Source organism: Styela clava, chromosome 14 (genome assembly GCF_964204865.1).
Source record: "Styela clava chromosome 14, kaStyClav1.hap1.2, whole genome shotgun sequence".
Lineage (NCBI taxonomy): Eukaryota > Metazoa > Chordata > Ascidiacea > Stolidobranchia > Styelidae > Styela > Styela clava.
Window position 1 is genome coordinate 5,343,929 of NC_135263.1, and position 13,344 is coordinate 5,357,272.

The window sequence follows — 13,344 nt, forward strand, 5'->3', positions numbered from 1 at the left end:
TTACAATTGTCAATTGCTTTCGTCAGCATGGCATGTTTTTTAACATCTTTACGCCTGTGTTTATTCTCTCTAAATCAAAAATTTACTTCGGCATATATATGTATTGTTCCACAATGACGACGATAATTGCTTTTTCGTTCTCGTGGGGAATTATGAGTTCAATGTGAAAAACATGTTACCATATTATAGTCATTGGCGACGAAATGCTAAAAATAATAATAATAAAGAGTAAATCCGCAGCTCAAATTTCCTGATTGAAAAACGGCATTCTAAAATATTAAAACTTAAAATTGAAGATCACACTATAATTTTGGTTTCAGCAGACTCATGTCACCGTAGTATCGGTAACTGCGAAATCGAAACACAGTCAATTGTGCGCGCGATGTGCCTTTTTTTCATTCTGAAACTACTGGCGGAGCCGCATGCAATAAAATAAATTTCAATCAATCGTATTTTGTCCCCAGACCCTATGATTTTTTAAACAGCGATATCTTGCTTAAGAATAGTCTCGAGTGCGAAAGAACAAGTTTGATAAATCCCAAGATCGCAAAAATACGACCTTATTTATAGTTGGCAGTTTATCACGGATTTTATGTTATTTTAGACTAGTTTTCTTTTATTTTAGTAATCCTAATAGTAATCTCGAATCAAACGTGAGTAACGATGAGAACAATTACATAATTATTACGACAAGACACTTTAAATGCTTGCATCGGCCATGAATTGAATATTTTACGCAACAGAAATCTCGTTTTTTTTTAACCGCGAAGAATGTTGCGCGGAAATTTCCGATTACACCCCCCCCCCCCCCCTTCTCTTAAAAATTCTGGCTGCGCTTCAGTTTTTAAATAATGTCATTTTTTTAATACCACCTCTTTGCCATATTTCAAGGCTATATTGTTGTCGGATTTTATCAAAGCTGTTATTGCTTCTTATTAGAACAGTTACAAAATTAGCCAAGTCAGTATTTTGAAAAGTAATCGAATAGCTCGCGAAGCCCCTGGGTTTCTCTTGCGGAGCCTTGGGGCTCCGTACGGAGAACTTTGAGAACCTATTAGATTACGCCACTCGTTAAAAGATAGTCGACTTTTTCAACGGATATGTAATGATTTTTCTGTTGAATAAAATATTCAATTCATAACCGTACGGGCATATTTAAAATGGGTTGCTTTATTTATTTAAATGTGATCAATTTAATATGCGATAGCGTCGATAAAATAAAAGCATCACTTTTCCAAAATAGCACGGCAATCCGCGGCCGTAAAAATGTGTGGCGAATTGCCCGATTACATACAGTTTCGATTCGTATTCTTTCAAATGAGACCAATACAACTCTTACTACGCTCCATCGCAATGCTGTCACTCTATTATTTTTAGGATATCACCGTTAGAAAAGTCTGCGATAAAACCCCACGGAGTACAATTTATTTCAAGTCGTTAGTTTTAGAAAACAAAAGATGTGCCGCAGGCACAAGGAATTTATGATATTTTCAATGTCTAAGAAAGCGTTTTTATTCTGTCGCGGTCCACACCAAAACAATACTGATTGTGTTTTCCGTTTTATTTCAAGTGTTTTATAATGCCGCTTTTCAATCAAGAAATTTTGGATTGCGGATTCACTCTTTTATTCTATCTTTAGCATCTCGTCGCTGATGATTATATAATGAAGGGAGAATGTATGATTACCATTATTGGAGCATGGCTTTATACATACGACAGTGAATGGCGAAGTTGTACTCCGATGCGTTTTATGCCTAAACGATTTGAACAATGACGCTATGAAACCAACTATCTTACAGCGACATCTCGAAACAAAGCAAACTGCCCACCACAAAAGCTAAAGAATCAAAAAGTTTAAGAATCACTGATCTAGACCAACTACTACGAGTGCACTGCTGCGACCGTTGAAGAGAAATCTGTTCCGGGTTGGTGGGTGATTTAGCTATATTATAACTTCAATGCATAAATACCGACGCATACACAGATGCCATTGACTGCATATTCATATGAGTTGATTGTATATGCATATTTGGTTGACTCTATATGGATACGAGTTGGCAGTATATGTATCAAATGACTATAAATAATATGTATGATTTGGCGGTATATACGTATGGCATTGACTGTATATGCATATCTGGTTAACATATCTGGGTCGGGGAAACATTTCTCAGTTGCTACAAACAAGATCAAAAGAGTCTTCAATTGTTACGGCTCAACTTGAACAAATTCAATGAATTCGTTAAATTAGTGAGCAATTCAGAGTCAGAGTTGTTTTATTTGTCACTTCAATGAAAAAAACATCCAACATTAAAGTGTCTGTAATAAGTATGGTATCGAAATGACAGGTTTGTGAAGGACGGATTGCTCCGTCATCGAGTCTACATTACCTTGTTTATTTGGATTTCTCTAAACGGCGGTGTAACTCCAAACAACCTAAAATAAGAGGGGTATAGTGACACCTAAGTCGATTGGTCGAGTGACGCGGACAGCTGGAAAGAAGCGCAATCTCGGAACGCGCGGAACGCGATCTCAACGAACCCTACAGGGGAATCCGTAAAATAGGCAGAACTTAACCCTTTCCGTGCGGTGGGCACGTATACGTACCCACGACAAAACTCGCTAGATTGCGGCGGGTACGTTGATGTACTCCACTGTTTTATTTAGCAATCGGTCGCAAACTGTTGGTCTAGTTTTTCCGGGTTTTAGTTTATTGATAAAAAGTCTTCTTCGAGATTAACATAAGCGACGATAAATCTCGCTTTCGTTTACCATGGGAGTTTTATTTGCGGAGGAACGATGGAGTGTTTTTGAAATTTATGCAAATTTCGGTGTTTTTTGGGTAGTGATAGAAGACAAATTATCCCTTCCATCTACCAAAGTATTTTGAGTTAGATAACGAAATTGCTACAGCAATATTATGCATTGTTTGCCAACCAAGAAGCGGTAACAGTAAAGGATTTAGCAAATATTTCTATTTTTTATCACGGTTTGAAGTTTCAACACCCAAGAAAAAAAAATGCCTTTTTTCTATCCGGTTTGTGACTCAGACCACCCCTTTTAAAAAAAAAATTTTTTTTAATCGCCAATTGCAAGCTCTTTAAATAAGCTTTCCAACAAGCCGTCAGTGGGCAGCAGAGGATCATTACTTTTTCGTTAGTCGATCGATTAGTTGTGGGGGTACAAATGCATAAAGTCGGCGTAGCAAATACGATTATTTAATAAAAAATAAAAATCGCATGGAAAGGGTTAAAGTAAAATGCAGGACGCACCTCTCACCGACACACGCGAAAACAATAGATAAGAAAGAAAACAGAACTAATAGTCTACATATATAGTACGGTCACACAGCAGCAGTGGAAATATAATACAAAATATGAAGTGATAAACTATGACTGAACGCGGAAATACATTAGCCCGGGCATTCTAAATCTTACATTATCATCGAACCAATCTGAATATTACATAGTTGGGAAATACATTTTACATCGACCTAAACACGCAGCAATTTTTTTTTTTATCTACGGAGTGTTTCTAATTTTTCAAAGAAACCGGTAAGGTTGTTCTGGGGTTTTTCATGAATATGACTGTCTTCTACTGATTCATAATAGTCCGAAAAATAAGTTTGACATTATTGTTAAAGCCGACTTCTAACGAAGGCTATGTCCCGATAAATTTGAATTACCAGCGGCCAGCGGGTATCTACTGCATTCAAGGTGCTTTGTTCACGAGTTTCCTTATATTTTAGTAACCATACTTTGTTGATCCCACTCAATGATCATGTAGTTTTTGTTTTTCAAACATTTGCAGGCAACAAAAATGTTGACCCAAAATTGACCATAATAGGCGTTGATAGATTTCTGCTAGTCAACAAAAGCTAGCCAGAGGTACATATATTTAGAAAGTTAAAAACCGAACAGATGGCCGATGAAATAGTATCTTTTCACTCAGATCAAAAGCTGAAATTTTAAGCAGCGCGCGAAGACTGCGACAACTCGTGAACTCAACTCAGTCGTCTTACTTTTAAAGAAAGAAATTTACAAATGGTATTTAATGTGATACTTTTTGTTGCATCACCCTTGGTACTTTTCGATATCACTAAATGGGAAATATTTGCTAAATGGGACACTGAATGAAGCCAAGATTAAAACATTTTCTGAATGGAAATCATTAATACAAGTTCTCTGCTTGTTCTTTGTAATGTTCAATTTCGAAAATAACTATTCGCACGCATATCGTCACGCTAATAACCGAATTGCGTAAGTCATTTTTAGCAGTTTTGAGAAAAACGTAAAAAACTTCCTAATGATATTGTTATGCCATTGAGAGTCAATAATTTGCCATGGTTCAATTTTTTGATCGTAGCCGGATTTAAGGTAATTTGTATGACGCGTTTAAGTGACGTCATAATGGCGCACTGTGACTTAGGCAGAAATGTGTCTATGACTTGGGGAAATACGCAATTTTGCAACTTTACTATATGCACCAGTCCTGAAAACTAAACATTCCAAAATCGAATGTAATTTTCAGGATCTACAATGTCTAATCCCCAAAATAGCTAATCAGTTTCAATTACATTATTTTTAAGTTTAAAAATATATATTTCATCAATATAACACGTTCTGCACACCCACCGAAATAAGACTAAGATTAAATATAAAGAAAAAAACAGCCATGCACCCAATATAAAAGCCAACCAAGTTGAATTGGTCTCGGGCAGTGAATATCACAAGTGCACGTCTTCCTATACTGTAGTATAAATTCAAATTAATACGCGCTAAGCTAGAATCCGAGATGCAAAAACTCAAAATTACTTCGCAGAGGGTATTTGGCCTTTGTGACGTCACAATAGTCCTGTGGTAACAATGATAATTCATTATGACGAAACAATTGCACAAATGTGCATGTCATACTAAATCTCCATTTTCATGGGTTTCGGAATTCCTAAAATAAAATCTGAGTTAACAGACAGGTGCGCAGCATTACATAAATACCAATTTTATAAAAAACTCAAAATCGCCAAAAATGACTTACGCAATTCGGTTATTAGCGTGACGATATGTACTTCCAAACATCGACGTGAATTTTTCCGCATGGTTTGTAAAATTTGGATAGAGTTTTTCAAGAAGATACTTTTTATAAAAATCAAGCAGTGATTATCAAATAGAAAATAGATTTATATCCTCATTGCATCGCATCACAAAAAATTCCATTTGAATATATTCTGCGCCATTGAAACCTTTGCACTTAGCAGCAACTTTTCTGCGTTTTGTTGCCATTTGTCTAATTATATTTGAATTATTAATCGAGTGAAACGAGTAATTGTGAATTATATACTTGTTATATTATAATTTAGTCTACACGTGTCTCACAACAAATTCTGTTACATAAAGAATATATTCTTCAAAACAGCCGTTTTGATACTATAATTCAGCGAAGCGTCACAGACCGGATTATTTTACTCCACGGGCCGTAGGTTGCCGACCCTTGCTCTAAGCTAATAGTTTATGCCGCGCAAAGTTCCGCTTTAAAAATTTTACTTAAATATGTTGTCAATTTTGATGAGCTTGTTTAGACCTACATATTTTCATTTTATCTTGTCGCTGTAATAATATTTTTAATAATACCTCTGTCTATCATGCCTTCAGATGCCGTTTGAAACTGATAACTTGACACATTGCCTTCCCGAATTATTAAAAACATTTCTTCAATTGCTGCGTCGTTGTTGCCTCCTTTTTTCAATAGTTTGTCAATCCTTTTTTTGGAGCCTTGAATAAAACATTTTAATTGATATGCTATTTGCACCAATGCAAGTGAAAGTTGGGCATTTTTTTGACCAAAACATTATGAGATTTCTCATAAAACAATGATTTTTATAAAACCGTTATAGAATAGATTGCGTATAATTGTATAGGTATATTCTACAAAACAGTGACGAACTCATTTCAGAAAGTATTTTCTTTGCTTTAATAAGGTAGACTTCTTACCTGGCGGAATGATATTACATGATTCAAATATTGATGCGAGTCTTGCAATCCATTTTTCGTTTTTGTCCAAGCACAACATTACTGTCATCTTGACATTTTCAAGTGCTGCATTTGTGACAACTTTACTCATGGCTTCTATCTAATGCCACGCGAATTCTTTCCAAAACAATGTTTCTTTTAGCAAATAAAGTTTACAACAACAATAGAACTTATTATTGACCTATTATCAAGATTAAATGAGGATATTGCATATCAATCCAAAATTTAATTTCATGGATAAATGTTGCTTCAATAATGTACTGCCTGTTCGGCCATCAAAGACGGCATTTCTACGAAAAGACAAGAAGTTGAGAAATCTATTTTTCTAAGACAACATTCAAAAAAAGATATAGCCCAGAAATATAAACGACACGCAAATGTTTTCCGAACCTAACTTATGTCGGTGGCTCGGTGCCATTATTGTCTATACCTAGTAACTAAATAGTTTACTACCTTACTAACACTTGAGATGTAAACGCACTACTGCGTAGAATAAATACAAATAACTGAGTTCACAGTCGCCAGGCGACGGTCTACGATCGTGAAAAGGAGCAAAGTGGGTATATGTGGTTTGTGGTAACTTTTCAGTTCCGCTTCACATTGGCGTATGTCGTGTAGAGACACGCCGCCGTTCATTGTTTTGCATAGAATAAATACAAATAGCTGAGACGATCGTAGGAACGGAATGTCGGAGTGGGTGTGTTTAAAAAATGTATATTCGGAAATTCGAGACAACGCTGGCAAATAAAAAGAAGCTGGAGTATTTGAACAAAGATCACCTCGTTTAGTTCCTCATTGTATTGGCGTATAGAGTTACACCGCCGCTAATTGAATAAGAGATCATAACAACAGTGTCGTATTTCGTTTGACGTCAATGATAACACAAGCAATAAAATAAAAATGGCCATGAGTTCATTTGAGAACGCACCTTATACGCGATATTCTCCCCGTCGATATTCTCACACGTTATCACGCTATGGGTTGAGGAAGCCATACAGTGCAATAAGCCACATAACAGCAAAGGTGTTAGTCACGCTTACCTTGACGCACTTGTCCTCTCCCATTCAGTGTCAGAATTAAACAACAAGAAACCATTACGATATGTACATAATGTTTATTTACTAAAGATAATTGGGCACATTCAAATAAACGAATGTGCAAGAACGGAAAGGTATCCATAATGGTTTCAAGCATACATTGCCCATGGCTAGGGTTACCATATTTTTGTGACTGCAAATCGGGACGCTACGAAAGGCAACGACCCCTTAGCTGTGATTTTATAACTTCACATTTTACTACATAGGCCTACATTTAAAGCTGTCTCGGCTGTCTTTATTGACCATATTGTTATCGAAATTTCAAGCGCATATTCTCTGTCCAAATATCGGATTCAGTTGGAAAAATAGGAAGGAATTGACGTTAACGATACTTGTACAAATAATTCGAATAGACTAATTAGTATTGGTTTTACATGCGATACGTCTGCCATCAATAGGAATCGAACGCATTCACCTTCAGTAAGTAGGCTACAACAGTACCAAGAACATGTTTGTGTATTATGCTGGAAAAGCGGGACTTTTGGATGACTTATCGGGACGGCGGGACAAAACGCTGAAAAGCGGGACTGTCCCGCCTAAAGGGGGACGTATGGTAAGCCTACCCATGGCATACGCATATAGCCACCAGAATTACCATGATGCCAAAACTAGTCCTGTTGAACGTCACTGATGACAAGGGGGAAAAAGTAAAAGTTATTAGCGATGGCAATCTATGATGAAATCGACTCTGGGATGAAAATAAGACGAACCTCATCATTTGCGAAAATGAGGCTGGGTTTTTTGTTGGCAATGGATTTGGTGCAGTGTTTTGATTTTCGAATTCCCCGTAATTGAACTTTTTTCAGATTTTCCTAGTTTTAAAAATCGGTCGAAAATTTGACCTAAATTACGATTTGCCAAAATCAAAGCAATAATATTTGAAATTTTGATATGCTGTTCAGTTTTGTCACACTGTATACCCAAAAAACCGGTGAAAGTTAATGTTAGTTTTTAGTTTTTTGAACTTGTGGAAATTTGACGTCCAATTTTACTCTTAAATATTCCTCTCAAATCTAGAGAAACTTTGAATTAAATGAACGTAGCCGTGGACAAAAACTGAAGATTTCGGTTCTCAAATACTGATAAATACAAAAATGTTGAAAATAAAGACGTTATAAGTAAATAGTAATAAATAAACGTTTACATTATCAAATGTATTAGTTTGTCACAAATGAATGTCTGCACGTTTTGTGAACAATTGCCAAATGTACAGTCACATGATTCAGAAAAATACGTCACTGATGATACGTCACTGTCGTCTTCCTGCCAAACTATTCTGTTGGTTTCATCAACAACTTTTTCAATCATCATTTGCACAGCGTCCTCTACTTTGTTGCATCTGAAAAAATACAGTTTTAAAAAAAGGTAAGATAAGGTAATCAGAGTAACTGACACCCCGCAAAACAAGTAACGCCAAACCCACTATACTGACACGCTATAATTATTACTTATCGATCTTAAGATCGATAAGTATATTGATAGGTATTTGTATGTATGTCTGTGTGTGTGTGTGTCTGTTAGATGCACGCGATATCTCACGAAAGCGGGATTGAATCTGCATGTGCATTCATCTTATCTCGGACCAGAATCCTATTGATTTTGGGCGAATTATGTCGTATAATTAGCGAGTTATCAATCAATTATTGATATAGTGATCTAGATTTTTGTAAAGCGAGAGAATTTTGAAACCCGCCGAGTGTGTGTGTGCGATGCGCAGTGCACAAGTTACAAGAGCGGATGAATCGGGACTGCAGTTTCTGTTTTGGGGGATCCCCTAACTATCGATCGATAAGTCTTCGGTTTCCAACCGATATTCTCGTTTATAGTCTTGCTAGATTTTGACACTTTTGTCGTAGCCCATCAGTTTCCGTTGCTTTGAGTGGGGGCGCATAACCTTGCTTTGATAAAATTTTGTTATAAAAATGTGCGTTGAATGTAGTGGGGGTGTTAATGTTTCACGGACCGCCTTCGTGCTTTCAAAATATGTAACAGTGTGTGTATGCCAGACATTACTCAGGAAAGATTTATGAAATGCAGGTACAGCAGGTCCCAAGGAAACGTCATCAATTACAAATTTGAAAATGAGAGGAGAAAAACGCTCTCAACCAAGGTTTTAAAGACACACGGATTAGATTTGGTCATCAACATTTTGTATGATACTCGAAATTTTTATTGAAGATTTTCTGGGCCTAATATTCCTTTTGACGCTGAAAATGGGCCACAAAAGAATTAGGGTCGGGAACCACTGTTTGAAAGATAAACAAAACGGATATGTGGGGAATAAAAATAGGAATATAATCAAATATCAAGTGGCGAAAATAGTCTATTATCATAGTTGACGATTATCGTGGGAAGCCACACACGAAGAAAATTCACAGAAGAGCAGAAAGAAGTATTCCTAAGTTTACATACCAAGAAAATATTAATATGGCACCGGCGTCTCAAAAATGTCGTGTCCCATTTGTCCCACGTGTCTCACTTGTCCCAGGTTTCCTACATGTCCCATCTGTCCCGGTACAAAATCGGACATGTGGGACAAGTGAGACACTTAAGGACAAATGGGACATGACATTTTTGAGACACCCATGTAGCACTGCATTAAGAGAGTTTTGGGTCGTGTTGTAAACTGTAAATGGATATCGTTTTTCATGGATTTGAAAATCTCGCAATTCTCTTCTTTGTAATTTTGTTTTTGATAAATGAAAATATAGGACTTCCCCCGAAAATAAGCCCTGTTTTTATTTTTCGGAAGAAAATTGAAATAAGGTATAAATAAATTATTTTCGGGGAAACACGGTATAAGTTGACAATAATTAATAACCGTGGGAATCTTTTCTACCCTAGGTCAGAAGTTTTTAAAGTGAAAATGAACTGGATCAAAGTAAACTATTATGCTGGTAGGCTCACACTAAAGTTTTCATAGAATAAATTCTTGTCAACCACAGAGCCAGATTTTTGATTGCAAATTAACTTTGCATCATTTTAGCTGTTCAGTTTAGAAATTTTGGATATTTTCAGGCGGTTTCATGATTCATAGCTAGTAGATATTCATGCGCATAGTCTTGTATATAGCATATTGTGACGTCAGGGGATTTCCCGGTCTATTACTCATTCTAGTGTTTTCTGTTAAGCTTGCTGGCTGCTTGGTATTTGATCTTATACTGTTTGCCGTTTCTTTTGTATATATTGTGTAATATACTTCGTTACTTTAAACAGTAGTCTCCTTGCCTTGGCAGGACATAACAATAGCCACCTTTTTTCAATGAAATTTTTTTGTTTTCAACAGGTTTTCATCAGTTATTTTATTCGCCACATTTTTTAATAGTCCAAGTTTATTGCTTCTGTAACGTAAATTCTGATATATATAAGCAATATATTAATCAGAAGTTACACGTGTTCAATTTGGAATCCTGTTAATTTGATATACCAGTTAAACAACCTTTTCACAATCTTTCAAGCTTTATTGCTCCGCTTAAATAAACATACGATAACTTAACAATCAAAGTGTAGAAGTACAAGATACGACATAAAGTATAAACGGTACCCTGGATGGGATAGTTGCGGGTTAAGATATAATATTTAAAGCCGTTTGGGATTTCTCCGTTTTGTGGATAAATCCTCTATCTTTATTTATTACTTTTTCGGAAAGAAAGTTATTTTCGACCAATCAGGCACTAGTTCGTTTCGCTTTTGATAGGAGAAATGTTGGTTGAGGAAGATTATTAATATTTCCGGTTTATAGCATCGACGAAGTAACTAAGGTCAACTGTATTGTAAATATAAAGTAAAATAGATTGGAATGACATAGACTTCGTAGGAATATCGATGATCTTATTGTTTTTAGAGTATGAGATCATGGTTTTATGCAGGTGGAAAAATACCTGTGTTCCTTCAAAGGTTATAGTCCACAATCAATAAATAAATATCAAGAGCTAATTATCGGTCAGATACTAAAGTACTGTTGCAAGGCAAAATCTTTTTGAAGCCCCATGTTTTGACAGACTCAGAAGCTGCAAATTTATTAAACGACAAGTTATAACAAAGAATAAAGAGATGCCTAAAATAAATACCAGTGAAATAACAAGATCTGAAAATGACATCTTGGAATACCTCGGAGGTGCTATGTTGAATTGAAAGAAAAAAAATTAGATTCTGCGGTCATCCAGGAGATGTCTGCTTTTCAAGGGTCGTTAATACCACTCGTGAACAAAGAATCGGATTTATTTTTGCTTGTGTGTCTATCTCCAGAATATCTGTTCTTCACTTAACATATCTGCATTAAATTTTCTAAAGAGGCAAGTAAAAATCCCAATAAAATTCAGTTTATTACAGTGGTGACAGATGTTCTATAGTCAATATTTCAAAAACTTTGTAATTTACATTGAAAATCAGTGTGATGAAAAATTGTCAGAAGATATAGAACAAGAGAGCTAAGCTCAAATATATGGACACGTCACAAGGTGTCTTTTTTTTATTCTGACACATAAAAAACGAATTTCTTGAAGTTCACAGAAATTTTTCAAATAAGTTAAAGTTACCCACTGAAAATTTCAAAGCATTTGGTCCAGTATTCGAAGAGAAAAGCGTATGTGAACTGACGTGTCCAACAAGTGATATCATATGGTGTTAACTTGTCGGTTCGGATGTTGTCATTCCTATATTTACGGTCATACACATTTGCAAAGAAGCTTTTGTTGTGCATGCATGGTAAATCATCCTCATTTTCTGCAGGATTGCGCAGGGACCTCAAAAACAACTTCATAACTGCTTTTTAAATATCCCAGCTCGTGTCTGTTGAAATCTATTTTGTAAATAAATATCTGGTGGAAATGAGTTTTATTTGAATTTGTTTCAGGTCTGAGCGCCAATTGGTCATAATATATATTCGTAACATCGCATGATAGAAATAGATGATAGATTAGATTGTGTGGTGTACTTGAAATTGTTGAATGTTAAACTCTGAAACTAGGCTATCCTACTGTGTTATAAATTATGATACCTTATTTCTCCAATCTAGATACAGTATCCTAAAATAGTTTTACGCACTGGTAGGCCTTCAGTCCAGTGATTCTCAAACTACGGTTTGAGAGCCGCATGCGGCTCTCAACAACCTTTCCTGCGGCTCTTGGTAATGCCTTGAAAATTAATTCTTTTTCAAAGAAAATTTTCAATTGAAAACTAATCATTGACTTGAAATTAAAATGTGGAAGTGTATTAGTCAGTCGAATGGATTCCCCCGTGTTTATTTGCTTAGCGTTGACTAATCTATACAAGATGCAATAGTGACGCAACTGTAAGCATTTTCGCGGCCACTCCGACACTTTTCACTTGGAAAGATTTTAAACATGACTGTAATCATTATTGGCTTGTTTTCGGGGATTTTCAGTTTTTGTCGCATTTCTGAATATTATGTATAAATCAAATAACTCAATGATTTTATTCATTTCTAGAGCATTTTAATTTTGTTCCAGTAATCAAAAATAGTCCCGAAATATTTGGCGATCATCTTAAGCAGCTACTGCACATTGCATCCTCCACGATTACGACCCGCTTTGACAAACTCATTAGAAATCAAAGCCAAATTAAATGGCTATTAGTCTAGGGTGGACAAAATCGAATTTTTTTTTCGAATCGAATAATTTGATATTTATTAAATTGATAATTGAGTTTCTCATGCTTTTCTATGCTGTTCGTATTATTTTAGCATTAGATAGATAAACCTAGTGAACTTACGATTGTGTGAATCCTGAATGTTGATTTAAAATAGCAATTAAATAAATTGGCAATAAAGGCATTTCTAGGCCTTTGTGCCTAATAGAGGGTCAGACGCTAATTATACCTAATTCCTTCAAGTTTTAAAAAAAATTTTTTCAACAAAACAACACCGCGATGGTTATTATATCTATAATACTTACTGAGTAACGCTCAATATTCTTTAAGGAATTTGCAAAACAGCACTTCACCTAATGATTTTGATTATGCCATGCCTTGATGCTTAATTATTACTGCCCAAATGCTTCAAAATTTAACAATTGTAATCATTTTCAATGATAATAGACGCAACAAGTCATGACCGAATCAGTGTGCATTGTTACAACAAAATTCTCGATTGATATTACGTTCTAACTTTTGGCTTAACGGCCATGCATGACGGAGTAAAATGTTTACATATTCGGAACATTACTTGGCTAAGGACGGAAGGAATCACTAAAGAGCTAATA

The 13,344-nt window shown here is 35.6% G+C and overlaps 1 protein-coding gene across 1 annotated transcript in view; it reads right to left on the reverse strand.

Annotated features, from left to right (window-relative positions):
* Positions 1–6,203, reverse strand: part of LOC120326069 (E3 ubiquitin-protein ligase rnf213-alpha-like) — a 51,163-nt gene extending 44,960 nt beyond the window's left edge. The window contains exons 1-2 of the mRNA XM_078119945.1: positions 5,988–6,203; positions 5,628–5,768 (exon numbers count right to left, since the gene is read on the reverse strand). Of these exons, the coding sequence (XP_077976071.1) occupies positions 5,628–5,768; positions 5,988–6,117 (271 nt within the window). The 5' untranslated portion in view covers positions 6,118–6,203. The remainder of the gene's footprint in view (positions 1–5,627; positions 5,769–5,987) is intronic.
* Positions 6,204–13,344: the final 7,141 nt, after the last annotated feature.